Raw genomic sequence first — 24,395 nt, forward strand, 5'->3', positions numbered from 1 at the left:
CGTCGGCATCTAGTTATGCCGTGTTTAAGGACATCTCTGCAAGACTCTACAGCGCTTCTCTTTGGCCCCCAGTGAAATCTCACCAATACTGCTATAACAGCTCAATGACGATGGCTGCATGTAAATTGGTCTTACGCGCTAAGTGATAAATACAAGAACAGCCCTGCTCCAGCTTAGATTACTTACTCAAGTTACCCACAAGTCGCCAAAACTCACCATGCATGCTTCATACTTCTCATACAACCTTAGCAGACCATACCCTTATGTATGGTTTACTCCGGCTGTTCTTGTTGGTGGATTGATCGCGACAGCACTTATCGCATTTCTGAGCGTCGCGACACAAGGTTACGAGACTATTTCCATGGCTACCTCCAATCCCAACACGACCAGCGAAAATCGTAATCCTTTCTCGGACTGGCCTTCCTTCCTGACCGCAAACACAAAGTCGCTCTGCTCCACCACGACGATCCCCATTGGCACTGAGTTCTACACCAACAATACCGCCCTCAAGTATACAGTTACCAAGATTTGGCGCGGCGACAATCCAAAGGAGCCAGATGCACTGCTGGGATCATTGCCCTACCTCAACAACCCCTTCCAATCATGTGCAGTGAACGGTATCACGATTGAGTTTGAGGGCATCGATCGCAGTGCCTCTCAGATCGCGCTTCAGCAATGGGGCGCCAAGCTACGAGCTTCGCTATCCTGTGAGGTAGACACGCCTGGCGGCAGAACGACCGTGAACATGACAACAACCTACGACGTCAACGGCATCGATAACGATGTGGGCACAGCGTTCCCAGGTCGGAACGACACAGATAAGGCAAGCTTATGGTGGGGAGAGTCACTTCTTGCTTGGTACTCAATAGCCTTGACCAACGGCATGCACGTTGCTAACGAGAAGTTCTTCCGGGGAGAGAATGACAAAGATGTTCCTCCAATTTACAAGGGTCACATTTCCTTCACGAAAAGAAAGACAGTCGTGCCATCGGCGCAGGGTATCAAGGCGCTGGATTTCTTCCAAGTCAGCTGCTTCTTCGTCCCTTTCAGCAACAATGGCGTATCTCCCAACGTTTATTACTGCAGCCATGAGAAAATGAAAAACTCACATTTGATCGAGAAGCTATCCAAAGCGGACGACAGCGACCAGTTGATGCCTCTCCCTGGTATTTGGATCTCGGCAGATAGCCTGGCTAAAGCCTTCTATTTCACCATTCTCGCCGATCTTGGACAGACAGACTCGGGACTGAATATTCTGGACAACGTTGAGCTTCTGACCCATTACACCAAATACTATGAAGCTATCCAGAATCGCACGCCTATTTGGGGCGACAATCTCAGAGTCAACACCACAGAAGGGTTAGCTCATCGCGCATTCACATCCAAAGACGCCCCTGTATGGGACGAGGCGGGTCCCTAATGTGAATGAGAAGGTTGTGAATTGCCTAGTGGGTAGTGTAATAGTCCATGAGATATATGTAGTCAAGATGCTCAATGACCCGGATATGCCATGTTGAAGCAAGCATAAGCAGTGACAGCCAGTGCAACGATCCCCAAATAGAAATCGCCGGTGTCCGAGATGCCGCTCGCAGATGACTGACCCTTTCCTACATCACGCGGAATGAGATTAAAGGTCTTAGAAATGGAAGACCACGCTGTGACTGCCGGCGCCACAACCGTATCCGCCATACCAAAGCAGTACTCAAACGGCAGTCCAGTACTCCATGACAACAAATACGTCAGACCAAGAGAATACACCTCCATGAGCCGGTGACGTCTCCCAGATCCAAAGCATGGCAGCGTGAGCAGAATAAACCTGTAAACTGCGTGCGTAAAAATCCAGCTCTTGGAAGCAGCGGTGAAGACGAAAAGGTCATCGTGTAGCATGATAGTTTTCCACTGCACACTATACCCTTGCAGGACAATCCAGGCAGACAGAGAAAGACAAGCGGCCTTGCAGCAAATGCCACGGAAAGACCCTCCAGAAGGCGTCGCGACCATCATGAGAATATTGCCATAGACTGCAAAGTTGACGTAAATGGTGAAAGCGTGAAGCCATTGCGCTTTCGTCGGCCTGCTAGCGACGATGAACAGAAGGACGGAGCCGAGGCCTAAGGGCAGTTCGGCCATAGTCTTGGCCATTTCACCCTTGGTGGAGGTTCGATCAAAGAGGACGATGATGGCGCTAGTGGTGTAGACGATGGTGAGGAGAAGGCCCGGTTTGGAGATGAGGCAGCGGTAAGCGAGGAAGAGGATCCCGCTGAGGGATGCGTTGAATGGAATGTCGAGATACGGCTCTAATGCCGCGTATACTGATAAGAGACTCATGGTGATGCGCCACTATATTGGTGCCTTTGAACGGTTGAGAAGAGAGTGGCTTGAAATAGTCGTGAAAAATGGATGTCGCTTCCCGCCTGTTCCGTGCGTGCTACGTGCTCGTTGCTAACCCACAAATACAGGGGTCCGAGGTCTTTGATTGGTCAGCCAAATATCAACACACGAACTCTAGGGTAAGATGTGTCCAATTATGTTTATGGTTTACATACGAACAGTGATTTGAGATGCGAAAGTCTCTATTAGACTCTCGTTTCAGACTACAAATAAAAGCTGGCAGACCTCCAGCTGCAGTTGGAAAAGTACTTTCTGCATAGCGATACCAATGAAGCGCGGTACACTCTACCAGGAACAAGAATATAAGCATTGAAAATTGCAACGTCGACGATTGACTGTACGGGTCAAGTCTTAAGAGTTCAGATGCAAGAAAAAGTATATACCCAAGATTCTATCCTGCGCCATAAAGATCTACTTAGACTCCGTAGTGTATATACGGCACCCAGAGCGGAGTTTTACGTGTCTCGTCGTCACACGAGATAATATCCCGTTCACTTCTGCTCCTAACTCTCGTCCTTTCTTCAGCCAGCCATTTATCCCTGAGTATACAAGTAGCTCGATGGAGTGCTTGGCTGACGGGTCCATCATGAAATCCACTCTCCCCCAGAACCTTGTATGTCATCCGCGCCATGTCAACGCACAAAGCATCGTCCACCTCCCACAACGTTCCAATGACATGTCGGAAGCCGGTCAGCTGGAATGCGCTTGTGAGATGAAGACTCTCGTCGGCTAGCTTCTCATCCAAGCTTTCACCCGTCTTGCAGGCGGAGAGGTAGGCGAGGAAGGGTGCGCCGGAGCGGAGATTGGTCTCAAGCAGACTCTCTACCGTCAGCGGTTGATCTTGCCAGTCTTCAAGGTAGATTAAACTGTTCAAGGGGTCTGATTTCGTGCTGCCGTGACCTGCAAAGTGAAACACACGGCATTTCTGGAGGGCCGCCAAAGTCTCAGCCTTCCGTGGCTGCGGATGTTTAACTGGTAGTCCCGCCAAATCGAACATTGACTTCACAGCCCGAACTTCGGCATCTGCATATTTCAAACGGCTTTGCCCTTTGGTCTCATTCATCGCCAAAAGTACGACATCGCTATCAGAATCGACATCTATAGTCTTATTGTGTTCCTGGCGGGTGTCGATGATAGCTTTGATGGATGAACTGTAGGACGACATCACCTTATCGAGTGTCGTCCTGCCGCTAGATTCAAGGTGATAACCAGCTGCGTGGAAAGGAAATCTGCTCAGCGCCCCTGTAGGAATCCACCATATGCGGGGCAAGGGATCTTCTGGTGAGGGCCGATTGAGACCAAGAGCTTTGAGAACCGGTTCGACCACAACGTCCCAGAGCCACTCTAATGTTTCAAGTGATTGGAGACTCTGCGCTCGTCTAGAAATTTCGTCCTCGGACAGGGCTGTGAGGGATAAAGCTCGGGTACCACTTAACAAGAAGGGCATCGCATCTGTGAGAGCTCACATTAACCATGACAATAGGGCCTTGCTCAGCCGCCAAACGCATCTCGGTGTCGGTAGCCGGTAGCAGGAACCGCTCATGACCGGGGATGGTCCGAATCTCGCTCAAGAGAGTGGCCATCTCACTATTTGCCCAGTGCCTTCGGTCAACCCCGAAAGAACCAGAGGCGGCATCGGCAGTCATCATGACATTCGTCTGCGTTGGGGAGTCGAGTATACGACGAAGATCGTGAAACGACTGAACTAGATCAGGACGTTCGTCCTGAATGGAGGATAGATCGGTGCGAAGGTCACGAAGTGCGCCAGCTAGCAGACCGCGCCCTGACTCGAGAAGTTGAATGGCAGCTGATGCTCCTTGACCTGTGTGCAAGGCCACTGCAGCAGCATCAGAGGCAAGACCAGCAGTTTGAGAAAGAATAACCTTCTTGTCAACCGAGGCTAATGAGTTCGGTGCTGACAACGGAATCAAGTCAATAGTAGTTTTTGCGATCTGATACGCTCTTTGACCGTACTGAAGGATTTCTGGAGTCGAGAGGAGGTAGCGACCTGCAAAGATTCTATAGGTAGGAAGAGACACTGTTGACATCAAGGCCTCTTCATAACAGCGCTGAGACTCTATCTTGTCCTCTTTCAAACCTGTGCGTATGAATCGAGAGTCCAGCTGGTGTCCTAGGTTATTCAATAACCCTGCCCTGCCGGGATAGTCAACGGAGGTGGCCTCTACCGCTTCTCTGGCAGCCGTTGTGGCATTCTCCAAGTCTTCTGTTTTATGCGTGCTCATATACCAATGGTCTAGAGAACGGCTGAGGTTAAACAACCATGCCGCTCGCTCAGAGTGACCCATGTCGGCCATCTTGACAGCTTCCCCACCCAAGTCAATGGATTCTTTTAGATCTTTCATGTCCCCTGTCTTCAAGAAACGGCTTGTAAGTTGGACAGCAAGATTGCTTAGCAGGTTGGGTCGCTCAGAATGGCCGTCGAGGCATGCTTTTATGGCTTCTCTTGCAGTATCAATGGCCTTATCAAGGTCAGTTGATCCCGTCGCCAAGTCGGACGATCGACTAAAACGATAGTAAAGATGAGCACTGAAGTTGTTCAGCCGTAAGGACCGATTGGCATTACCGTCAGATGTCGCGTTCACAGAATCTCTCGAAGCATTGATAGCTTCATGAAGATCTGCTATCGCTCCAAACTGCTGGTATCGAGTGCAAACGATCACTGCGAGGGTATTCAAATGTGCTGCGCGATCGGGGTGGCTGTCGGAAGTTATATCGACAACTTTCCTAGCAAGGTTTATGGCTTCCTCCAAGATTCCGGTGGCGCCTGTACGGGAGAATTGGGTACTGAGCTGCAAAGCAAGATTATGCAGTAATATTGGCCGTTCCGGACGGTCTTCAGGTGTGAGTTCAACGGCCTCTCTGGCGACTTGAATAGACTCATCTAAGTCCGTCATGTCTCCAATGGTTGCAAACCGCCTTCCCAATTGAAGACTGAGGTTTTTCAAGAATTTGGCTCTGTTGGGGTGGCTAACAGGGGTCGTCTTTATTGCTCGCTTGGCGACTATGACAGACTCTTCCAAATCGGCTACGCTTCCCCGAGCTGAATACCTATCACCGAGTCGAACACTGAGAGAGTTCAAAAGGACCGCCAAGTCTGGACTGCCATCGGAAGTGATTAGAATGGCCATTCGGATTACCTGGACCGCCTCTTCTAAATCCGTCGCGTCTCCAAGAGCAGCGTATCGGTCGCCAAGCAGAACGCAAAGGTTGTTCAATCTTGTGGCATGTTCAGGATGGCCATATGATGTTGTCTTGATAGCTTCCCGACTAACTCCGATGGCTTCTTCCAAGACTTGGAGCCTTCCTCCGCTCGAATACCGCGTTCCCAAGAGGGCTCCTTGAGTGTCCAGCCACCCAGCCCGATCTGGATGATCATCCGGGGAAAGTTCGATAGCTTCTCTGGCGATTTCGATAGCTTCCTCCAAGTCATGGTTTCTGCCAAGATAAGAGAATCGGTCGTTCAGGAGCTTGCTCAGGTTGATCAGCCGTGTTGATCGGTCAGCATGATCTTCGGGCGTGCCATCCACCACTTGCCTTGATGCCTTGATGGCATCTTCCAAGTCTTCAAAGGTCCCAACATGAGAAAATCGATTCCCTAAATGCACACTGAGAGTGTCCAAATATTGTAGATGGTCGGGGTGATTACAAGAGGCCATTTCGCTAGCTTCTTTCGCAGCTGCAATAGCCTCATCCAGATCTGGTAATATACCTTGTTGTAAGAATCGATCGCCCAGATATATACCGAGGGCATTGAGCATTGAAGCTATATCAAACTCTCCATCAGAATCATGGGTTGAGGCCTCTTGAAGTGCTTGTTTCGCAAATTTGATAGCTTCGTCTATATCATTTTTCTCCCCTAGAATAGAGTATCGGGTTGCTAATAGCGAAGCAAGAGTCTCCAAGATTTCTGCCATGATGGGATTTGAACTTGTGGTTATCTCCAGAGCCTTCTTTGTGCTAGTGATAGCAACATCTAGGTCTGGCATCTCCCGGGTGTTTGAGAATCTTTTCCCTAGAAGGTTTGCTAACTGGTATGAGTATTCGACGAGGTCGGGATCATCGCTGAGTGTCAAATAGATGGCTTCCTGGATACTCTGAATTGCAAAACCCAAGTCTGTTTTGTCTGCTGTAACTGAGAATCGTCTGTCGAGTCTGAGAGCAAGGTTTTGCAAGAGGGTTGATCGATCGGGGTCTGAGTTTGGAAGCATATCGACAACTTCCTGAGCAAGATCGATGGCTTCATCCAGGTCAGGTCTCGACTCCTTAAGCAAAAATCGATGATAGAGAAAGGCTCCAAGGTTACTCAGCCACTCCGTTCGGTCCGGGTGATTCTTGCTAGGAGAATCCATCGATTGCCTAGTGTTGGCAATAGCCTCGTCGAGATCTGCCAGTTCTTCTGTAACTGCAAACCGGTCGTTTAATAAAAGAGCAAGATTGTACAAACGTTCTGAATGCTTGGGATCATGGTCGGGAGTCTCAAGAACAGCCTGTTTTAAAACAACGATCGCCTCTTCTAGGGTCTTCATTCCTTCTGTACGCGTATATCTCTCACTCAAAAGGGTTCCAAGAAAGCTCAGCCATTCTGGCCTGTCAGGGTGCTGATGAGAAGGAGCTTGGATAGCTTGCCTGACCATGTCAATAGCGTTGTTTTGATCATCCGTCACTGACGTGACGGAGTAACGATCATTCAGTAGAGTTGCAAGATCATATAGTTGTGAAGCTCGGTCCGCATGGTCATCAGCAAGCGCCTTGAGACGTGCTTGGGCTTCCGCGATTCTGCTAGAAAGTTCCTGCATTTTAGATTACCAAGCTCCTAGGGGTACTTAAAATGGGATGGTCTTTTCCGCTGTTGAATCCAGAAAATGGGTGATTGCTGCAATATTTGATCTTTCAAGAACCGCGCGGTGAATGAAGGAAATCAGGCTGGGCACTGTGGCCTGTTTCCCTTCACGTGGGCTGAGGAGAGTAAGCATGCCAAGCCACGTTTGCTATTATTAGGTGACATGAATTTGGCATACATTATTTTTAGCTGAATATCTCGTTATATACTAAATCAGGCTTTGGTGAATTAATATAGTAGTAGCGTAAAAAGAACATAATAGTAAGAAATTAAGAAATTAAAATAAATTAAAAGAGATAATAATTTTTGACTTATTTATTTTTAAAGTTTATGAAAAATTAATTTTTCTTAAATATAAATTCTAAGCTCTTTAGAAATATCAAGACCTCCCTATTACACTATTATAGAAGTTATATTATACCTTTTTCAGCTGCAGGCTCCAGCGCTATGAATTAGGTTATGTCTTCGTGACTTAACGACTATGTGTTTTAATTCGATTGGGACCACCGTGTGCTGATGGCTTCACTTGATCAACCTTCCGAACTGCTCCTTCAGGAACATTCCTTCGCACTAATGAACACCGAGGTTCAGCTATGATGCAGCTTGAAGATCTTGATGTTTGCTCCTACCAACGCTGGCACATGGGTAGTTATACTTTTGAGCGCCTCGGGTTACACTGTACCTGTTTTAGACTAGCAATGATGCTCATCTCTCTCCCCCACGCAATGTCAAGGGACTTAAAATGTAATAGTAGCGGGCTGATGGGCGAGCTAGGCGAGGCAGCCATTTGGTATCAGTGGGGTGAGTGGGAAACTTGGAGAACACAGCTGAAATAATTACCAACAGTACAGGATGCGCCGGCCCGGATAAACATTCCGGGCGCCCTTGTGAGCAAAACACTGGAAAATGGGAATGCAACCAACTATAACTCAACAACTTCATTATCCACCAGTCTCTAGCAAAATCCATTATCTCTTCCATCACATTTCAAAATGGCTCGAGGTGTACGCAATAAGGCACAGCTGGGAACCTACTATCGGACTGCAACAGGTCCTCGGTCTGTCCCATTGACCGACCCTCAAGGTCATCGTCTTCGGTGGCCGATAGATATTGGGGGCGTCCACGTTTATTCAAGGGATGCTGAATCTGTCATATTTGTACCCAGCTCCCGATTCTGGATCGAAAACGAAGCCGACGACCCAGATGCTTTGTGGCGAGAAGACACAGAGGCTTTCGACTGCTTTAAAACGTCTTATGCTTATAACATGATTGGCCAAGAGCATCCAAGAATCGTACCGTAGGTCATCAAGAGCAACCATTCCCACGGCTCCTGCTAACTGAATATACCAGTGTTATCGGTCAAGATGCCTGGACAGGTCTTCCTATACTAAAGAAACCGTCGTATGGCTCTCTTTGGACCTTTATACAGAACTATGGCTCTCATGTTTACACGGCTCAAGCAGATGCTGCACCTCCCACATCCCGGATCAAGCCAGAGTTCCGACCTTTGGCCTACCAGTGGAGCTTACAACTACTATCAGGCCTCTCATTAATTCACTCTCGCGGTATCGCTTACGGAGAGCTCATCGAGACAAACTGCTGGATCAGTGCAGGCTCTCTATCGATGGCGGTAGCAGGCTTCCTCGGTTCTGACTTTACCGACCCAAGCAATGGTTGGAACTTCCCCGGCTCTTTCTTCAGCGGTATCGAGTTTTCGCCAGAATACCTTCCTCTTTCGCGGGCGGTGCGAGTGCCAACATCCGAAACCGATATGTTCATGTTTGGTAGATTAGTGTACCAGATCATGACCTCTGAACTGCCAGGTGACGGAATAGGAAGGGATTGGGGCGAGACTGAACGCTTGATGGCCGAGGAGGACTGGATGCCTGATCTTGAAGATGAGTTCATGGGAAAGATTGTTCATAAGTGCTGGAGGTTTGAGTACGAGGATGTTGAAGAATTACAGAGCGATGTGCAAGCGTTCGTTGAAGCACATGGGTGGTCTATTAGAGGGGACGAACTTGAGGGTTTCGACGCCCACAGTATTCATCGCGAACTCAAGGCCAACTTTGTTCCGGAAGATGACGAATAGATCTCGATTCGCTATTACTGGTGGGAGCTATCTATAAGATACAGATTCTCTATGTAGCAGTCTCATTCTGGCGTAATAAGGTCCCTTTGCCCCTTATACGCTTCCATGATTTGAAGTCTACCAGACAACCTTGACGAAGCCCTAGGTCAGCTTCCTTCATGCAAAGGTGAGGCGGTGGAGGGTAGTGTTCAAGTTACCTCAACCAGAATCGCTTGAGTCCGTCTACAAGACTTAGCATCCACGCATGCAGGAGCCGTTGCAGCAGCGAATGCCTTGAATACAAGCCGAGCATCCCGCCTGGCGAATAGCAAGTTCAAACTCGTCGCGAGAAACAATCTTGCCAGGGATCTCAACTTCAGATTCGGGGAGAGCAGCAGCCATAGCAGTAGAGACCGAGGCAAATGTGAAGAAGATGATGGAAAGCTTCATTGTTGGAATAGTTCAAGGAGAGGAGATGAGATAGAGGATAATGAGGAGAATGAACCTCTGTTAAGCGGGGGTTTCACCGGCCTTTTATAGATCAGGTAGGTGGGATGCTGAGTCATTTTAAGCTATTAAGTGTAGCAGGAACTTCTTCCTGTAGATAATCTAATTAGATGATCAGATAACTTGTCCATCTTCGCGCGCCATACCAACCCATGCTCCAAAGAAGCGAGTTCCGTATCACGACCTATCAGCTGCGAGAAATATATCAATCAGTGGAAAGTTACGTCACGTAAGCTTCCTTTAATGGGCCCTTGTCATAAATCTCACTGCCAAGTAAGCTACGGAAGCTGACCATTGCCCTCATGCGCGTCTTCCTCCGGGCCATCGCCGTCGTGACTCGTAGAAAAACCCCAAACTGGCTGGCAGCGTGATGAGTCCCACGTGTCAACGGTCGTTTGTAGAAGTGATACTAGTCAACTTGTCTTGATAAGTCCAGACATTTGCCGGGGAGTTTTGACCCATGTGCCCACCGAAGGACAGAGGCGTAAGAAGGCCAAGACTTGCCAACTTCACAATTACTTTGAGCTATTCTGAGCTTCCTTGGCACACATGAGTCGGAAGTCTTCTGCAACGTGTTGGGCCCTCGGATTCAGCCAATGTCGTGGCCAACCGACAAGTACAGGTACCTAAAGTATCCGAAATCCAGTACTCATTCGCGACAGGCCTAGGATCCTTCACCTGCCTTCCTGGGGCTAGCAACGATGGGTGCATGAGAAACATTTTTCAATTGGCTCAAGGTTTGGCACGGGATACTGTTGCATGCAAAATCACGTACGCTTCAACGGTGTTCCACGCCACGGTTATAAAGAATAAAGTTGACTGCCTGTTTACAGTTGGCTTGTTGATCTCAGGTCTACCGATCATATAAAAGCAAACGCGGAGCATTCATGCACCGTGTACATGTGTACATTATAGTCTCTTTCCAGTGTCGATGTTCGTCCTCGGAATGCGCAATACAAATATTGCAGCTTCACACGTGCTGAGTTCCCCTATCAATAGATCCCACCCCATCAGCCAAGTCCTTGCAGCTCAACACAAACCCCCAGCCCCCTTCGCAGTTATACTCGGTGCACTTCTTGGCAAAATCGGGACTCGTAGTCGCGCAAGCGTCACTGAGCATCAAGCAATCCCAGCCCTTGGTGTATGCGTCTCGAATGGTACCAGCGACACACTGATCCGTGTTCTCTCCAGCAAACAGCACAGTTCTGATATCTCGCTTGCGAAGTGCGTCTTCAATGCCCGTTCCTCCCCAGAACCCTGAAAGTCGGTTCTTATTGATGTGAATGTCTTGCGGCTCTGCGGTCATCTTCAGGCTTGGATGGAACTCGGTGTTCCATTCCTCTGAACACACCCATAGCACCAGTATCTCGAAGACCTAAACTATTTATGCTTATCAATCCCATTCTTCAAGACATTTCTAACCTCCAACTATACAAGTTTCACACATAGTTAGTTCCATAGGAGATGTCTTACTATACACGACCAATCATGTGTACAGAGGTTGTTAATACCTGGGAGTGCACAGTATAGGACTTCAAGTCAAGGAAAGACTTCAAGATGTGCAGAGTTGGGAGAAAACAGACCAAATTCGGTGCTTGCGGGAAGTATAACATCCAGCATGAATACTGGAAGGACAAGTGCGGTGCTTGAGCAAAGAAGAAGTAAGGCAGCCCGGAAAGAGTTTGCTTAAGGACGGAGTTAGAATTATAACGTGATAAATATTGATCTTTGTTGTTACGGTTGGCAAAGGATACACTGTGAATTGAAGGTTGAGTTGGGATAACATGAGGTAGACCGCGGGTCATCACCTATCATTTGCCTGGGTGCTTGCGTAAAGTGCATAAATATTTCTTTTATACAGCCTCCCCTTAATGATATCAAAGTAAGTACGTCAAGGTCATGTGCTCAGCTGATCAGAGAGCAAGCCACGGGGTATGACACCTGCTCATACTGACGGTATGGAACATTTGCACATGGATATTCACGCATGCACAATACGATTTCAAGGTATATAAGTTCTCGCCCTCAGCGTAGTATACCCCAGACTTTCCAAGAATACTCCCAACCCAATAAAGATAAATCGAGAAAACACACAGCAGACATCTACCATGTGCACCGAAGTCGTCAACAACTTTGAATGCCACAAATGCGGCAAGGATCACAGAACGGAGAGAGATTACAAAATGTGCAGTAAGGGTCGCAGTAAGAACAAATGGGGCGCCTGTGGGAAGTCATCGGTGGAGCGACACAATATTCCGGAGACTTGCCCGGCTTGTGTCAAGAAGGCGAAGAAGAGAGGCTAGCCAGAGCACCATGCGTGTTGTTGAAGGTGCATATTGAGCTTGTCGAAGGAGAGATTTTCCCCAGGCTAGACAATGGTTGTTAATTGACAAATAAAACTTTTCTATATATGCGATGTGATTAGTTTGTACATGAATTATCTATATCGCAAGCACGCAGCTAACAAGTAGACGTAATCCCAGCTGCAACCTAGACGTCTGATCCGCAGTCTTTTTTCGTGTATGTTCCATGCCGCATGGAAAATTATCTTTCCCTTCGGTAGTCTGTAATATCTTCCCCATCAATAGACATTGTGGCAGAGCCTCCTCATACTATTGGTGTCTTCTCTCCTCGTCAAGAAGTGGTCTTGGTTCAGCAGGAGCTTTCTTTTGAAGGCTGACCCAGATAGCTGAACCAATGATGAGAGCACTGCCGATGAAGCTCGTGATTGGAGGAGTAGTTCCCCAGACGATTCGCTCGATGATCAGCGCGAAGACCATTTGAACGTACTGTCACTAAGTTAGTACTGGTCGCGAATGTGTTGGCAAGCAGGAACTTACGATAAGATTGGTGGCTCGACCAGCCTTTTCCCGCTGAAGACCTTCTGTGAGGAGAAGCTGGAGCAGAAAGCCCGAGATACCAATCGAGAGAAGTAGACACCTAATTAGATGAGCAGTGGGCTAAGGTTACGGACGAAATTACATACCATTCAGCGATAGTCTTCGGAATCTCAAACTGAAGATCAGGGTGAATCATGATGATGAGGAATGAGCTCACGGTCGCAAGCACAGCGAAGTAGTTAACACTGACGAGTGAATGAGCCCGCTTACCGATCACGCGGATAGTCGCATACGCCGTGGCTGCTGCAAAGGAACCGAAGATCGCGCAAAGAATAGCAATGGTGCGTTCTTGTGGTGTAGCCTTTACCGGTGGTAAGATACCACCGTCAGCAGTGAAATCCGAGTCTACGGAACGGGATTCCAATTCCGATAATGTTCGCCAGCTTTCAGGGAAGAGGAAGGCTGGGCGGGCGACGAAGAGAACACCTGCGAAGGCGATAAAGCCTGCGGTTGCTTCTTTGACGGTGAATGGTTCCTAGATGCCGAGTTAGATGAAATTGTGTAGGAGCGTTGAGAAAAGACTTACGCGCAGCGCGACCCATGCAATGAAGGCAGTGAGGGTCGGGACAAGGAAAGTGATGACTGTCGCATCAGATATGTCAAGATACGACAGTGAGTCTAAACCAGCACATTAGCAAAATCCCCTCCTCAAACCAGTCATGAAAAAATCCTCACAGTAAAGCCCAAAAAGCCCAGCTGATCCCGCAAAGCCTCTCAACACCAACAAACCCCTAACCTCCTTCGGCCCCAAAGGAAAATTCGGTACTTTTTTACACCACATATATACAGAGCCAATCAACGCAGTAGCCAGCATTCGGACGAATATGATCTGCAAAGCGTGAAACTTTGTTTCAAAACCCGTTTCAAGAAGCCGCGTTGTCATAGACATCTGAGTTTGTTAGTGTGACCGTTTCATCGGGTACGGGAGTGGCTTGCTTACGATTGAGGCGAATAATTGGGCGACTAGGACGTAGAATAGACCGATGTTTCGGGAGTAAAAGTTTTGTAACTTTTCTAAAATTGTTGACTCGGAGTCTGGGCTTGTTTCTGAGGATGTTTCTGAAGAGTCTTCCCTGTTGACAGCCGCTGGAGCCAACAGAGATGAAGCCTCTGAGTCTCCATGTTGATTGGCCTGTGTCTTGTTCTGAGATTGAGGCATTTTTAAAGGCGTGCTGTGAATAAAATAAGTCTACGGCCAGCGCAGTTAATGGTCCCCAGGCAATCAACTCAGGTTAAAATTCACAGCCCGTGTGATGGAAGCATAATAAGCTTAACGAAGAGAACTGAAGGATTTTCTCCAGTCGGTCCCGTGAGCCGGTGGCGCTGAGCCAACTAAATACTTAGCTGAGATTGGACAGTTACGGACCCCACGAAAGGAGGTTTTCCACCAATCGCGGCTATGATCGATAAGTGAAACCCGGGTCATTAATTCTTCCGTTGTCTTGGCTGTCCTTAATCTCTGTCAGGAAAAGTTCAACCTGCCACTTTTTTTATATTGGTATAATATTAAAGAATGCTTAAATTTCTTAATTAACATCGATTCCTCTTATTTTGCTGATCTTAACCATCAATGCATCCTTGGACATCAGGAGCTTGGTTAGACAGGAGCTCTGTAATTATTAAATCGATAGGAAAAGACTATTTAAGAAACATGAAACCCAAAGTGTAAAATCACTAGACAAACAGTTGTACCCTAATTGCAAAGCATAAACATTGCAACACCAGCAAAACTCAACATTAGTGACAACGAGGCTCTCTCAATAGCGCCGCTATTATCATTCGAACCTCCACTCCCTGCAGTAGCTGTTACCGTAGTAGTACTCTCCTCCCCAGTTCCAGCCGGGACCTGAAGCTCATCCGTCGGCCGATCCTGCGCTGACGCTCCCTCCTCAGAACTTGTTGTTTCAGCCGGCGTAAATGACAAGACGCACTCGGCATCAAGAGCAAGAGTATCGCCGACATCGTTGGTGACTTCCATTTCAGGGCAGGAGAACGTCGCATCTTCTCCTTGGACCGTGATGGTCTTTGTGCCAGTTTCAGTCTCGGTCTCGGTCTCCCATTCGGTTCTTGTAACAGTTGTATAGGGTGTGCAGGAAGCCTGTCTTGCCATGAGACCGTGTCCTCTGTTGACATGGGCAGGTGCTGTTGCGGCATCACGGCGAAGACGAGCAGCGGCATTGTCAGTGGTGGTAGCTTCAGGAGGCTCGTAGTGCAGAGTACATCCCTCATCAAGCTCAAGTGTTGCACCTTCATCGTTGGTAGCTGTCATGGGCACACATGTAAACTCGGGAGCGTTGCCAGTGTCAGGCTCGATGTCAGTTGTAACGCGGACCGTCTTCATCTTAGTCGTGGTGACTGTGTCCGTCGACTTGATGGTCTTAGTGGCAGCAGGGCATAGCTTGCAGTAGCCATCGGAGGCACAGTAACCATTCGATCGACAGCACTCTTTGTCGCAGCATGTAGTGCCCTTCAAGCACGATCCATTCTCGCAGCACTTTTGAGTCGAGGGGTTGGCACAAGATCCAGTTGAACAACACTCACTGGACTTTGGACAGGCCCAAACAGTTCCAGGTCCGGTACAGCAAGTGGTCGTTCGTGGGTTATAACACTTGCTATTACCACAGCGCTTCTGGCCGGATGGACAACACCCTCCACCTGGCATGCAGTCATATCCCTTAGGGCAGTTCCTACCGATACCTCCGCAACAAACCGAGGTGTTCGGGTTATAGCATCCAGAAGAGCCGCACTTGGTCTCACCGCTGCTGCAGCAACCTCCACTGACACAGGTCTGACCTTTGAGACAAGCTGTGCCGCTACTGCAACAAATCTGTGATGATGGATCGTAACATCGGCCTGCGCCACATTGTTTGGCATTACCTCGACAGCACCCGCTGGAGACGCAGGTGCTACCTTCAGGACAGCATCCGAGACCGCTTGAGCATGGATCTAAGATCTTATCAGCGACGGCGTATTACGAGATTTCGGGTGTTGACATACAGTATCCTGCGTCGACACACTGCCGTTGTCTGGGCTGTAAACCAAAGGCTTGTGGTTCTGGGATTCCTCCGATCCACTCAGTGAATTCAGAGATGGAGTCGGGGAGTACGATGTCTTTCAGTTTGGCATCGGCCAGTGACACCATGTCAGGTAACTTGTTCAGCTGGAAGGTGTCGTGGAAGAGCTGACTGCCACTCGCCGCACCTTTGCCTACCCAAAGGCCTAGGGATGCAATCTGATAGAACCGCATGTTGGGCAGAACGCCGAATTCAAACTTGAAGAAAAGAATAAACGTCAGTCATGCCTGAAAGGCCCTCCCGACAGCGAGGCTGGGCCGTGGCACTCAAGAGCCATTTATAACACGCCGCCAACGAATTACCCCTCTTCTGTATCGGGTTTTGTGGTGTCATGATCTTCTAGCTGGCGAGGATCTCCCCTGACCGTCAACCTTGCCAAGAGCAATCAGGCTGAGAAATGAAAAGAGTGCAGCCTTTATCTCGCTGTGCTATGCCGAAAATGAATAGAGGCTGGGACGGACAGTTAACCTTAAGTGACTGGAATGTCCGGGCGTGCATTAGCCGTTGTGAATAGCGCTTTGTGGCGTCCATAGCCTGCAGCTTGGTGATGATCAGGTAGAATACTCATCATGCCACCAAGGCCTTGTCCCATTCTTTCAAGTTATTTACTGTTTAACCTTAAACTTATGTCTATAACGATGATCAAGGAGCAGAAGGCCAAGTTTTGCTCCGCATTCTCGAGTCATTTCGCTGATTGTTTGATGATCGCTGGTGCCGATCCTCAGCCGCACGATGCACGAGCCCCAACAGGTAAAGTCACTGAACAGGGGATCGTGTCAAGGCTGAAGCTTTGCGTTATAGTGCTTACGCCCGATTACAGTTGTTGGTCGGATTAACGGTCCGCAGGATCAGTAATTCGTCCAATTATTACAAACAGTACCGCGTGATCGAGTTGATGTGTGCACTAGACTGGTAATGAGAGAAGGATTTTCCACCTCTAAGACAACGAAATACAGTAAATGTGCAGGAGAAAATGGAGGAGATATTTATCAGATGCTGCATCAGGGCATTTTCGGATATCGGTGATGCGAGCTGGGATAAGAACTTGGCACAGGACCCTGGTAATTGAAGACCGTTGGAAGTGATGTGTCATAAGCACCAGTGACATGTTTCTCGACGTGCATGGTAATCATGTCGATCGAGAGACAGGGGCCAGGAAATCGCGCAATGGATTCCGCATCTGGCCTCCGAGGCAAGTGAGCATATCTGAGCCAATGATAAATGTGCCTCTTTTCCTCTACTGTCCCTTATTTATTATGCCACGGCTGGGCACAATGATGATGACACGCGGCGTTGTCACATAGATAGCTAGTATGGTTTATGGTCTTACTGCACCTGGACATTTGCCTCGAAGGATGTCATCGCATAGAGCGCCGCCATGGCATATGGCACCAATCGTGTATATAAGTATTTCTTCTGATGATGCCTTGTAGTCTAGGTACAATTAGCGGCTAGGCTGCCGGCAGTGGCAGCGGCATTAGTGGAGGCGTCAATCGAGCCAACGTCAAGCCATAAATCAGTCGGGACGGGAGGTATTAGCTCAAGGCGGATGGGGTATACAGGAGCATCAGACACACTTGTAGTATACGGGGCTGCGCCCAGGGGGACTATAACTGACCCTACAAACAGCGCTAAACGTTAAATCAGTTGGCAGTACTCCAATTCCGGTAAGAATACCACTTTCACCGGCAATTAAAGAATGTTAAAAAAATGCGAAAGAATTATCTTCGGCCGCTAGAAAGTCTTAGTAACAAGCAATATTATTTTGACTGATGTCTTATTCCTGGAAAAAGTCTTCGTACAAGTGGACAGAACTTATCCCCCCAAGAAGGCCGTCAACCTTGTAGACAGCATCAACCGCTCCCCGCTACTTAGGATGACCAGGGAGAGTTGAACATGTAGCATCGGTTAAGAAAATAGCATTGATTCTAAAAAGCAAAATGTCACAATGGACCAAACAGTACCATCTTCTTGTGAAATGTGAACGCCACGAATGTGAAGACGCTGAAGGTCAATAAGGCAGATGACGATTGTGTACGAGAGCATTGTTCTTGGCGAGATAAGATAGCCAGGGCCCGATAAGGTAGAAATCAGTGAGAGTCGTGCACCATCGTTGCTGAATTTAGGCGTAGCCCACAGACATACACTCTGGAGGTCTATGTGCTGCTTGTACTTTTAATGCTGCTAGAAGCTTAAGTGCTGTTGAGCTTTTACTTGTATTACCAAGAGGTTATTCGCCACTCTTCTATCTACGTACCCTTTAAATTAAACCTGAAGACGGCAAGTTCAAGGTGGATTGAACTTTGCCCATGCAATAGTAGAAGCAGGATTTCTTTCATGCTCGGCTCTTGGGTAGCTAGGACCATAATCTCGTGTTAGTGGGGCCGGGAATCGTATCAACTGTAGATCAGATAGCAGCGTGCCCGAAAGTGGTCGGTTCATCGGCAACGCCAGATTTCCGGCCAAAACAAATTCAGCTAAGATGAACGTGGGCAGGTCTATTTCAGCATGATTATGATGTCGAATACGAGGCTTGGCATAACCTATTGCTTCTTTGGGATTGCACTTAAACAATATGGGGATGGCTAAGGATTGGCGCGGATTCTTTTTTCTGCGCTAGAACCCTTATGATATCATTAATTCACGGCTGTTGATCACAGAACTCTAATTATACGAGAGGTTGGGCAGAGTGGGCAGCTGAGTGACGGATCCTCGGGTCAAGGATAAACGAGAGGGAGGTATAAAATGCAATTGAATACCTTCAGACCGGACCAACTCCATCATCCTCATCAGCACCAGCCTCTCTACTTCTCAGACAAACATTCAACTCTTCCATTCCCCAAGACTCTATCCACTGCATCAGTCTTACGCGCCCAGAGTTCAACATGAACAAGCTTATCATCGCTCTGGCCGTGGCTTCCGCAGTCTCTGCTGCCCCTCTATCCCGCCGCGATGAGTGCCAGGATGCCTATAAATCTTGCATTGCCGCGGGAACCCCAGAGGTTGCATGCTCATGCACTCTAACTGCCTGCGTGGGCGAAGATAATGCTCGCAACCGCGAGTATTGCGCTTCTGCTACAGCATCGCTTGCCCAGCCAACCAAAACCGAGATTCCCGGCGGATGCAATCCTGCCCATCCCGGCTCGTGCCCTTCATCGTACTTTACCAACAAGTACACTGCCCCAGCCGAGACCTTCACTTCCATTCCAGGCATTCCTGGTGGTTGTAACCCTGCCCATCCCGGTTCCTGCCCTTCTTCATACTTTACCAAGACCTACACTGCTCCGGCTGAGACTTTCACCTCCATTCCTGGTATTCCTGGAGGATGCAACCCTGCTCACCCCGGATCTTGCCCATCAAGCTATTTTACCTACCCCGTGGGCTCCAAGACTGCGGTGCAACCCGCTCCCGTGCCCGCCCCTACCGGCGACTGCACTGAGGGTATCACCTACCCCAGCCCTGAGCCCGTTGATGGCAAGGCTTGGACCATTAAGGATCTTACTCGCTACTGCGGCGAGGATAACGAAGGCTGTGATTATAACTTCGAGATCGCACCTGGTGCAGATGGAAAGACCGAGCGGTGTACTATCATCCGTATGCCCGGTAAAGATGCTGCCACCGAGAGCTGGTCTAACGAGCCCTGCACTGATGGCTCTGAATTCACTGTCTCTTGGGGCTATGTAACTGAACCTGCCCCTGCTTTTGCTGTTATCACAGTTGTCAAGGGTAAGGAACTTGCCTGGTTTGGTGTTCCTGACGTCAACGGCCAGAAGGTCACAACTACCCCATCCAATCCTTTTGGCTCTGGACAGTTCGGTGACCTTGGTCCCGAACAGGTTTACACTTACTAAAGAGTTTTACATGCGAGGACGAGGAAGGATATGCGAAATACGGTTCATGACTCAATTAATGTAATCAACCCACTCATTTAGTAATGTTACGATCAATATGTAGATTTCATTCTTGCAACTAGAAACATCAATAGAGATACATTAAGATTCATAAGCTCTTATCTTTCACTAAAATAGCCCAGGTAGGTGATCTCCCCCATCACTTCTTCTTGTTTTCCGAGTATAAGAACCCGCTTAATGTTTGACATTAATTGTATGGCCATAGTACGACACACCGCCGGTTTTATCATTGGTTGAAGGTCTCCAGTATCGTGGTTGGTGAGCTCAATGGTCCAAATAAGTCCTTTCTTGAACCAAATGTTGCGACCTCCTGGGGGACATGGAGTATTTGTATTGGCCAACAGCTGCTCTACAGCAGATTCTATTACTGTCTTTATAGAAAGACATCACTGTGAACGTAAAGACACCAGGTCTGCTAGGCCTTGGAAACATGACTCTGATAGGTATAATAATAGTTGTGAAACTACGGCCCTACTATTGACGGTCAAGCGGTCGAAGAGAGCTTGAATAGAAGAGATATGGCGGTTTGAGGTTGCTCGACCATTCAGTGTAATTAGCAAGGTCCGTGAAGAAGTAGGATCTGACCTAGTTGGGCCTGGGCAGGCCGAAGGATTGCTGCAATAAATAGCTAAGTAACCTTGTAGAGGATTTCGTAGAAGTAATCTGATTAACAAAATCAAAAAAGCGGCGACCTTTAATATGATTCTCAAAATAAGGCCTACATTTGAACTCTGGTTATTATGCTCACTGGAGGCTTGGTCTCTAGTGCTGATCTGGCTTTCACATGTCCAACATATTGCTTTCCTAACAATCAAAGCGTCGGAGCAGTTTCCCCGCAAATCCCTTCGACTCGACTAAGCCTTCCAAATCTAGATGGAATATGCGCACGGGGCTATGTAGACCTGGGACTTTCGGCGTTTGAAGACCGGCAGTTCTGCGGAAAGCAGAGAGAGTTTTGACTACCACGTCATGAGAAGACGGGATAATACGACGCTGTAAGCTTATTAGCCAACCATATTCTGCGTACTTGTGTTTAGGCTCAATCGAAAGGGCAAGCAGTCGCTCGGAGATAGTATTACCTATATCTTTGTCAAGCATGTAAGTGGTCAAGAAACGAAAGTTACTGGCTAGTTGGTGCGTAGGTTTGTCCGCTTGATGTCGCATGGCATAGATTTTGGATATTCGCAATTGACCATAACGCAGCAACTTTTAACATCAATGCGAATATTTAAACCTCAGACTATCCTTTATAAAGTTTCCGTTGATTTCAGTTCTTCAGAAATAATACAGGTCTTGTTTCCAGGTGCTGCTTCTAGTAACGATCACGCAAGTCAATTGAACGCCGATTCTGAGCAACCTAGCCTTGCATAATGCAGCCCCACTATCAAGTGGCTCCCGACGTATGCCTTTGATGACCGAGATCGCTGTTTTGTACTTTACTAACTATGTCTAGGGGACGCGGATGTGGCTTCTCCATATCGGCAATCTCGTGGTAGATGAAGCCGTTTTTCTCCCCTTTGTCAGTCCTCCATTTCCAAGGTCACAGACCATCACCCAGATGACATGAGCAGGGGAACGTATGTACCGCCAGCCATCCAATTTCAGAGAGCAAGAGAAGAGATTTAGTCATGATCTCTGTCCTTATCGAACACCCCGAAGACGGCTTCTTCCTTTACGAAACAGGTGCAGGCAAGGATTACCCAGAGGTATGGGGGCCTCAGCTCGCCGACATCTTTGCTCGGGGAGAGCATAGCGAAGACTTGGAGCTCGACGCAGCTATCAAGAAGACTGGCCATGACATCAAGGACGTCAAAGGTGTCATTATTGGACGCTTGCACTTGGATCATGCAGGTGGTCTCGAATACTTCAGAGGTACTGACGAGTAGATAGTGGTTATCTTTGGTGGCGGATAATGGCGTTTTTAGGCGCTGGAAGATGAGAAAGCTTCTTCATTCTTTGGTGGTTGTAACGCTCAGTATCAATCGATCGTCTTTAGCATTCCTTTGACTTCTCGAAAGCCATAAGGCCTTGACTTGTACATATATGATATGCCAAGTGCATCTACTCCGGTCGCATTTCTCTACGAGACCTCAGGCTCGGTGGTTGCGGCGTGGTCAAGTGCTTGTTATTAAGACTAGCAGTTTATGTATGCCGATTATTATTACTTCTATCCTGTGTACAGCGAATCTAAAAGGTAAAATACTTGGAGATACCAGTGCTTAACATGTATAGCCCAGACATCTCCCAGGTTCATCAGCGACCTCAAGCAGCCTGACAATCATGGCACTCATAACAATCCAGATCGCTCCACCAGAAGGAATACGGGACATTGAGATCAATACCCTCAGTACCAAGTTTATAAGTCGACAAAGCACACTGATTGCCCCACCCGCTGGTCGTATCGAGACCGAAAGCCTCGCAGTATCCCTCCTCGCGACATAGAAGGGCACAGTCCTCCATGGTGTTTTGACGTCTGTTGCTTTGAACAGTGCGTCCCCACCAGCCGCCCTTCTTGACACCAAAGGCGTTGCAGGTCCGCTGGACAGGAGGCTCGATGTCACCGTCGCTCTGGGGCCAGTGGTCCATGATGCCGGGGAGGGAAACGGATTGAGTAGGGAGGCTATCGAGAGGTTGACAGAATCCGGGGGCAGCGATGCCAGTGGGGCAGGTCATGACGGTAGCTGTAGAGCTGGCAGACTCTGTGGTGGTGGTTGGGGGCTGCTGGACGGCGGCTGAAGAAGAAGTAGACTCAGCGGCTTGAGTGGTTCTCGTGTTGAAGGTGGTAGGTGTATCCGCGACAGCCTTGGTAGGAGCCTGACATGTCATCTCGGGGAGAACAACATTATCATTGGTAAGAAGACCATATGTTGAGAAACCCATGTTCTGTCCGCAAGCCCAGCAGCCGATATCAGAGAAGTAATCGCTACCTCCCTCATCGGTGATCTCATCGGTAGTACCAGCATACAATTTACAGTTCCTCTGTGACAGGAGAGAAGTGTAAGAGTAAGATTGACAATCAGCGTACATGGCGCACATGTCTCTGCACTGATCTCCGCCGCCGCAAGGCTGGACAGTAAGAGTCGCGAATTCCTGAGCACAAGACTTGAGCGTTCCCTTACGACGGACACAGCCCTTGTTAGGAGTGCTGCCCATCTTGTTGATACAGATACTATCCTCGGGGAAACTAGGGCAGGGCTTGGAAATGATGCAGCTGCGGTCATAAGAGGTGAACTGGGTACCTGTGTTACCAACGGGAACGTCGCTCAAGACAGAGGCGATGAGACGACATTCGTTGGCACAGTTGTTGCCATAGCTCCACTCGAAAGACTTGCAGTTCTCATCAGCGAGACAGAGAGCAGCGCAGTCCTCCTTTTGGTAGTTGCTGCTTGTGAAGCGGCTGTAGGCTCCGGCGCTGTTGTAAGGCTGCATACCGCATCCGCGACCGGCGATGGAGGATGTGCCAACGTTGGCGCAGACGCGGCTCACGGGGCCATCGGGCTTGATGGTCGAGGATTGGCGAGGGGAAGAGCTGCCGCTTGATGTAGAGGCGCTTGTAGCAGCTGATTCAGTGCTGGTCTGCTTTTCTGTGTCGGATGTAGTAGTCCGGGCACCTGGAGTTTGAGCGCCGGGAGTCTGAGGGCCAGGCTGAGTAGTAGCTTGGGTGTTGCCTGCAGCGGAGGTTTGGCTGTCAACCGGACCGGGAGTGTTATTGCCAGTAGGAACAGTGTGAGGGCTGTCAGTAACTGGTGTATGATTGCCAGTAGGCTGGGTGTTGGGACTTCCAGTACCGGGTGTAGCAGATTTAGAAGACGCATCTGAGCTCTCAGCATGGGTTGGAATGATTGGAGGCACAGATGTAGTTCCAACCTTGCTAGAGGTGGTTGTCTGAATAGCAGAAGATGAAGTGGTAGTGAAGATAGAGGCATCCGAATCACCAAGATCAAGAGGATGATCGTTAATGGTTGCAGGCGTAACCTGGTTAGACATGAAAAGAGAGTCAACATACACCTGAGCAGACCCTCCAACCAGACAGTTCATAGAGATGGACAGAGGTGCAGAGCGTTGAGCAGCAGTAACCTGCTCAAGAGCCATACCCCACTGCACACTAGTTCCAAAGCTGATGATCCAAGTCTGGAAGAAGGTCTGGCTACCAAGCGAAGCAGTCAATTGGCAGAAGTTCAGCGACGGTGCAGTAACAACCAAGTAGAAGAAGCGGACGGTGTAAGGCCTAGTCAAGCTCAACTGATCTAGCGACTGCGCAACACCAGCAAAGCTTCCAAGGTCACGCTTCTTGTCGCCATTAGCCTGCAGCGAAAGACAGCCTGAGTCTTTGCTTCCATCCCCCTTGTAACCTGGCCCAACGACGATGGTCGCATCACCATCGACAGTGAAGCCTGGGACGCCACCTTCAGGAGGAGCGACTGAGAAACCGCCACCGTCGACGACGCTCTTGATGACAACGGATCCGGCGGTCTCGGAAGCAGCTGCTGAAGTCGCGGTATCGGAGGGGGTGAGATCGGTTGTAGCGGAGCTGAGGTGAGAAGGGCGAGGCTTGCAGAGGCTGGCAGCAGCGAGATCAAGGCTGCCACTAAGGGCCAAAGCCGCGAGGGCTACGACGGAGCGCATCGTTAAAGAGCGTGTAGGGAAAGATGAAAGAGTGGCTGTGAGGACGAACACTCA

At 48.8% G+C, this 24,395-nt stretch overlaps 12 protein-coding genes across 13 annotated transcripts; 5 read left to right on the forward strand and 7 right to left on the reverse strand.

Annotated features, from left to right (window-relative positions):
- Positions 1-217: 217 nt before the first annotated feature.
- Positions 218-1,420, forward strand: FOXG_02749 (uncharacterized protein; the record flags this gene model as incomplete). The annotated part of the gene is made up of 1 exon (XM_018380211.1): positions 218-1,420. One exon carries the CDS (start codon positions 218-220, stop codon positions 1,418-1,420), a length of 1,203 nt encoding a protein of 400 aa, XP_018236430.1.
- On the reverse strand, positions 713-2,408 carry FOXG_02750 (uncharacterized protein). Of its 2 annotated transcripts, none has more exons than XM_018380212.1 (2): positions 1,110-2,408; positions 713-1,017 (listed from the first exon to the last, which is right to left on the reverse strand). In XM_018380212.1, the coding sequence occupies exon 1, from the start codon at positions 2,326-2,328 to the stop codon at positions 1,492-1,494; it is 837 nt and encodes a 278-aa protein (XP_018236431.1). In that variant the 5' UTR covers positions 2,329-2,408; the 3' UTR covers positions 713-1,017; positions 1,110-1,491. The 2 variants fall into 2 exon arrangements, with proteins under 2 accessions (XP_018236431.1, XP_018236432.1); XM_018380213.1 differs by having other exon boundaries at positions 713-1,009; positions 1,110-2,407.
- Positions 2,409-2,678: 270 nt separating this feature from the next.
- On the reverse strand, positions 2,679-7,304 carry FOXG_02751 (uncharacterized protein). The gene has a single exon (XM_018380214.1). It carries the CDS (start codon positions 7,206-7,208, stop codon positions 3,771-3,773), a length of 3,438 nt encoding a protein of 1,145 aa, XP_018236433.1. The 5' UTR covers positions 7,209-7,304; the 3' UTR covers positions 2,679-3,770.
- A 940-nt stretch (positions 7,305-8,244) lies between these two features.
- FOXG_02752 (uncharacterized protein) lies at positions 8,245-9,436 on the forward strand (the record flags this gene model as incomplete). The annotated part of the gene is made up of 2 exons (XM_018380215.1): positions 8,245-8,549; positions 8,603-9,436. 2 exons carry the CDS (start codon positions 8,245-8,247, stop codon positions 9,342-9,344), a joined length of 1,047 nt encoding a protein of 348 aa, XP_018236434.1. The 3' UTR covers positions 9,345-9,436.
- A 139-nt stretch (positions 9,437-9,575) lies between these two features.
- Positions 9,576-9,773, reverse strand: FOXG_18398 (uncharacterized protein; the record flags this gene model as incomplete). Its single annotated transcript, XM_018398472.1, has 1 exon — positions 9,576-9,773. The coding sequence occupies one exon, from the start codon at positions 9,771-9,773 to the stop codon at positions 9,576-9,578; it is 198 nt and encodes a 65-aa protein (XP_018236435.1).
- A 1,027-nt stretch (positions 9,774-10,800) lies between these two features.
- FOXG_02753 (uncharacterized protein) lies at positions 10,801-11,136 on the reverse strand (the record flags this gene model as incomplete). Its single annotated transcript, XM_018380216.1, has 1 exon — positions 10,801-11,136. The coding sequence occupies one exon, from the start codon at positions 11,134-11,136 to the stop codon at positions 10,801-10,803; it is 336 nt and encodes a 111-aa protein (XP_018236436.1).
- Positions 11,137-11,938: 802 nt separating this feature from the next.
- Positions 11,939-12,133, forward strand: FOXG_18399 (uncharacterized protein; the record flags this gene model as incomplete). The annotated part of the gene is made up of 1 exon (XM_018398473.1): positions 11,939-12,133. One exon carries the CDS (start codon positions 11,939-11,941, stop codon positions 12,131-12,133), a length of 195 nt encoding a protein of 64 aa, XP_018236437.1.
- A 38-nt stretch (positions 12,134-12,171) lies between these two features.
- Positions 12,172-14,016, reverse strand: FOXG_02754 (uncharacterized protein). The gene is made up of 6 exons (XM_018380217.1): positions 13,671-14,016; positions 13,406-13,619; positions 13,257-13,348; positions 12,817-13,205; positions 12,671-12,770; positions 12,172-12,619 (listed from the first exon to the last, which is right to left on the reverse strand). The coding sequence occupies exons 1-6, from the start codon at positions 13,887-13,889 to the stop codon at positions 12,443-12,445; spliced, it is 1,191 nt and encodes a 396-aa protein (XP_018236438.1). The 5' UTR covers positions 13,890-14,016; the 3' UTR covers positions 12,172-12,442.
- Positions 14,017-14,206: 190 nt separating this feature from the next.
- Positions 14,207-16,581, reverse strand: FOXG_02755 (uncharacterized protein). Its single transcript, XM_018380218.1, has 2 exons — positions 15,728-16,581; positions 14,207-15,676 (listed from the first exon to the last, which is right to left on the reverse strand). The coding sequence occupies exons 1-2, from the start codon at positions 15,975-15,977 to the stop codon at positions 14,424-14,426; spliced, it is 1,503 nt and encodes a 500-aa protein (XP_018236439.1). The 5' UTR covers positions 15,978-16,581; the 3' UTR covers positions 14,207-14,423.
- A 1,909-nt stretch (positions 16,582-18,490) lies between these two features.
- Positions 18,491-19,957, forward strand: FOXG_02756 (uncharacterized protein). Its single transcript, XM_018380219.1, has 2 exons — positions 18,491-19,837; positions 19,921-19,957. The coding sequence occupies exon 1, from the start codon at positions 18,690-18,692 to the stop codon at positions 19,653-19,655; it is 966 nt and encodes a 321-aa protein (XP_018236440.1). The 5' UTR covers positions 18,491-18,689; the 3' UTR covers positions 19,656-19,837; positions 19,921-19,957.
- A 1,386-nt stretch (positions 19,958-21,343) lies between these two features.
- FOXG_18400 (uncharacterized protein) lies at positions 21,344-21,601 on the forward strand (the record flags this gene model as incomplete). Its single annotated transcript, XM_018398474.1, has 1 exon — positions 21,344-21,601. One exon carries the CDS (start codon positions 21,344-21,346, stop codon positions 21,599-21,601), a length of 258 nt encoding a protein of 85 aa, XP_018236441.1.
- A 376-nt stretch (positions 21,602-21,977) lies between these two features.
- Positions 21,978-24,341, reverse strand: FOXG_02757 (uncharacterized protein; the record flags this gene model as incomplete). The annotated part of the gene is made up of 1 exon (XM_018380220.1): positions 21,978-24,341. One exon carries the CDS (start codon positions 24,339-24,341, stop codon positions 21,978-21,980), a length of 2,364 nt encoding a protein of 787 aa, XP_018236442.1.
- Between the last annotated feature and the right edge of the window lie 54 nt (positions 24,342-24,395).

The sequence above is a fragment of the Fusarium oxysporum genome, chromosome 8 (assembly GCF_000149955.1).
Source record: "Fusarium oxysporum f. sp. lycopersici 4287 chromosome 8, whole genome shotgun sequence".
Classification (NCBI taxonomy): Eukaryota; Fungi; Ascomycota; class Sordariomycetes; order Hypocreales; family Nectriaceae; genus Fusarium; species Fusarium oxysporum.

What these genes read in the sequence shown, in the direction of transcription:
- FOXG_02754 (XM_018380217.1), bottom strand. Translation starts at nt 13,889, where the DNA reads ATGCCTCAATCTCAGAACAAGACACAGGCCAATCAACATGGAGACTCA. An exon ending in CCGAAGACTATCGCTGAATG is followed by an intron (nt 12,771 to 12,816) that starts GTATGTAATTTC and finishes TCATCTAATTAG; the next exon opens with GTGTCTACTTCTCTCGATTG. An exon ending in GTCGAGCCACCAATCTTATC is followed by an intron (nt 12,620 to 12,670) that starts GTAAGTTCCTGC and finishes ACTTAGTGACAG; the next exon opens with TACGTTCAAATGGTCTTCGC.
- FOXG_02756 (XM_018380219.1), top strand. Translation starts at nt 18,690, where the DNA reads ATGAACAAGCTTATCATCGCTCTGGCCGTGGCTTCCGCAGTCTCTGCT.
- FOXG_02755 (XM_018380218.1), bottom strand. Translation starts at nt 15,977, where the DNA reads ATGCGGTTCTATCAGATTGCATCCCTAGGCCTTTGGGTAGGCAAAGGT. An exon ending in GTGTGTCGACGCAGGATACT is followed by an intron (nt 15,677 to 15,727) that starts GTATGTCAACAC and finishes ATAAGATCTTAG; the next exon opens with ATCCATGCTCAAGCGGTCTC.
- FOXG_02750 (XM_018380212.1), bottom strand. Translation starts at nt 2,328, where the DNA reads ATGAGTCTCTTATCAGTATACGCGGCATTAGAGCCGTATCTCGACATT.
- FOXG_02751 (XM_018380214.1), bottom strand. Translation starts at nt 7,208, where the DNA reads ATGCAGGAACTTTCTAGCAGAATCGCGGAAGCCCAAGCACGTCTCAAG.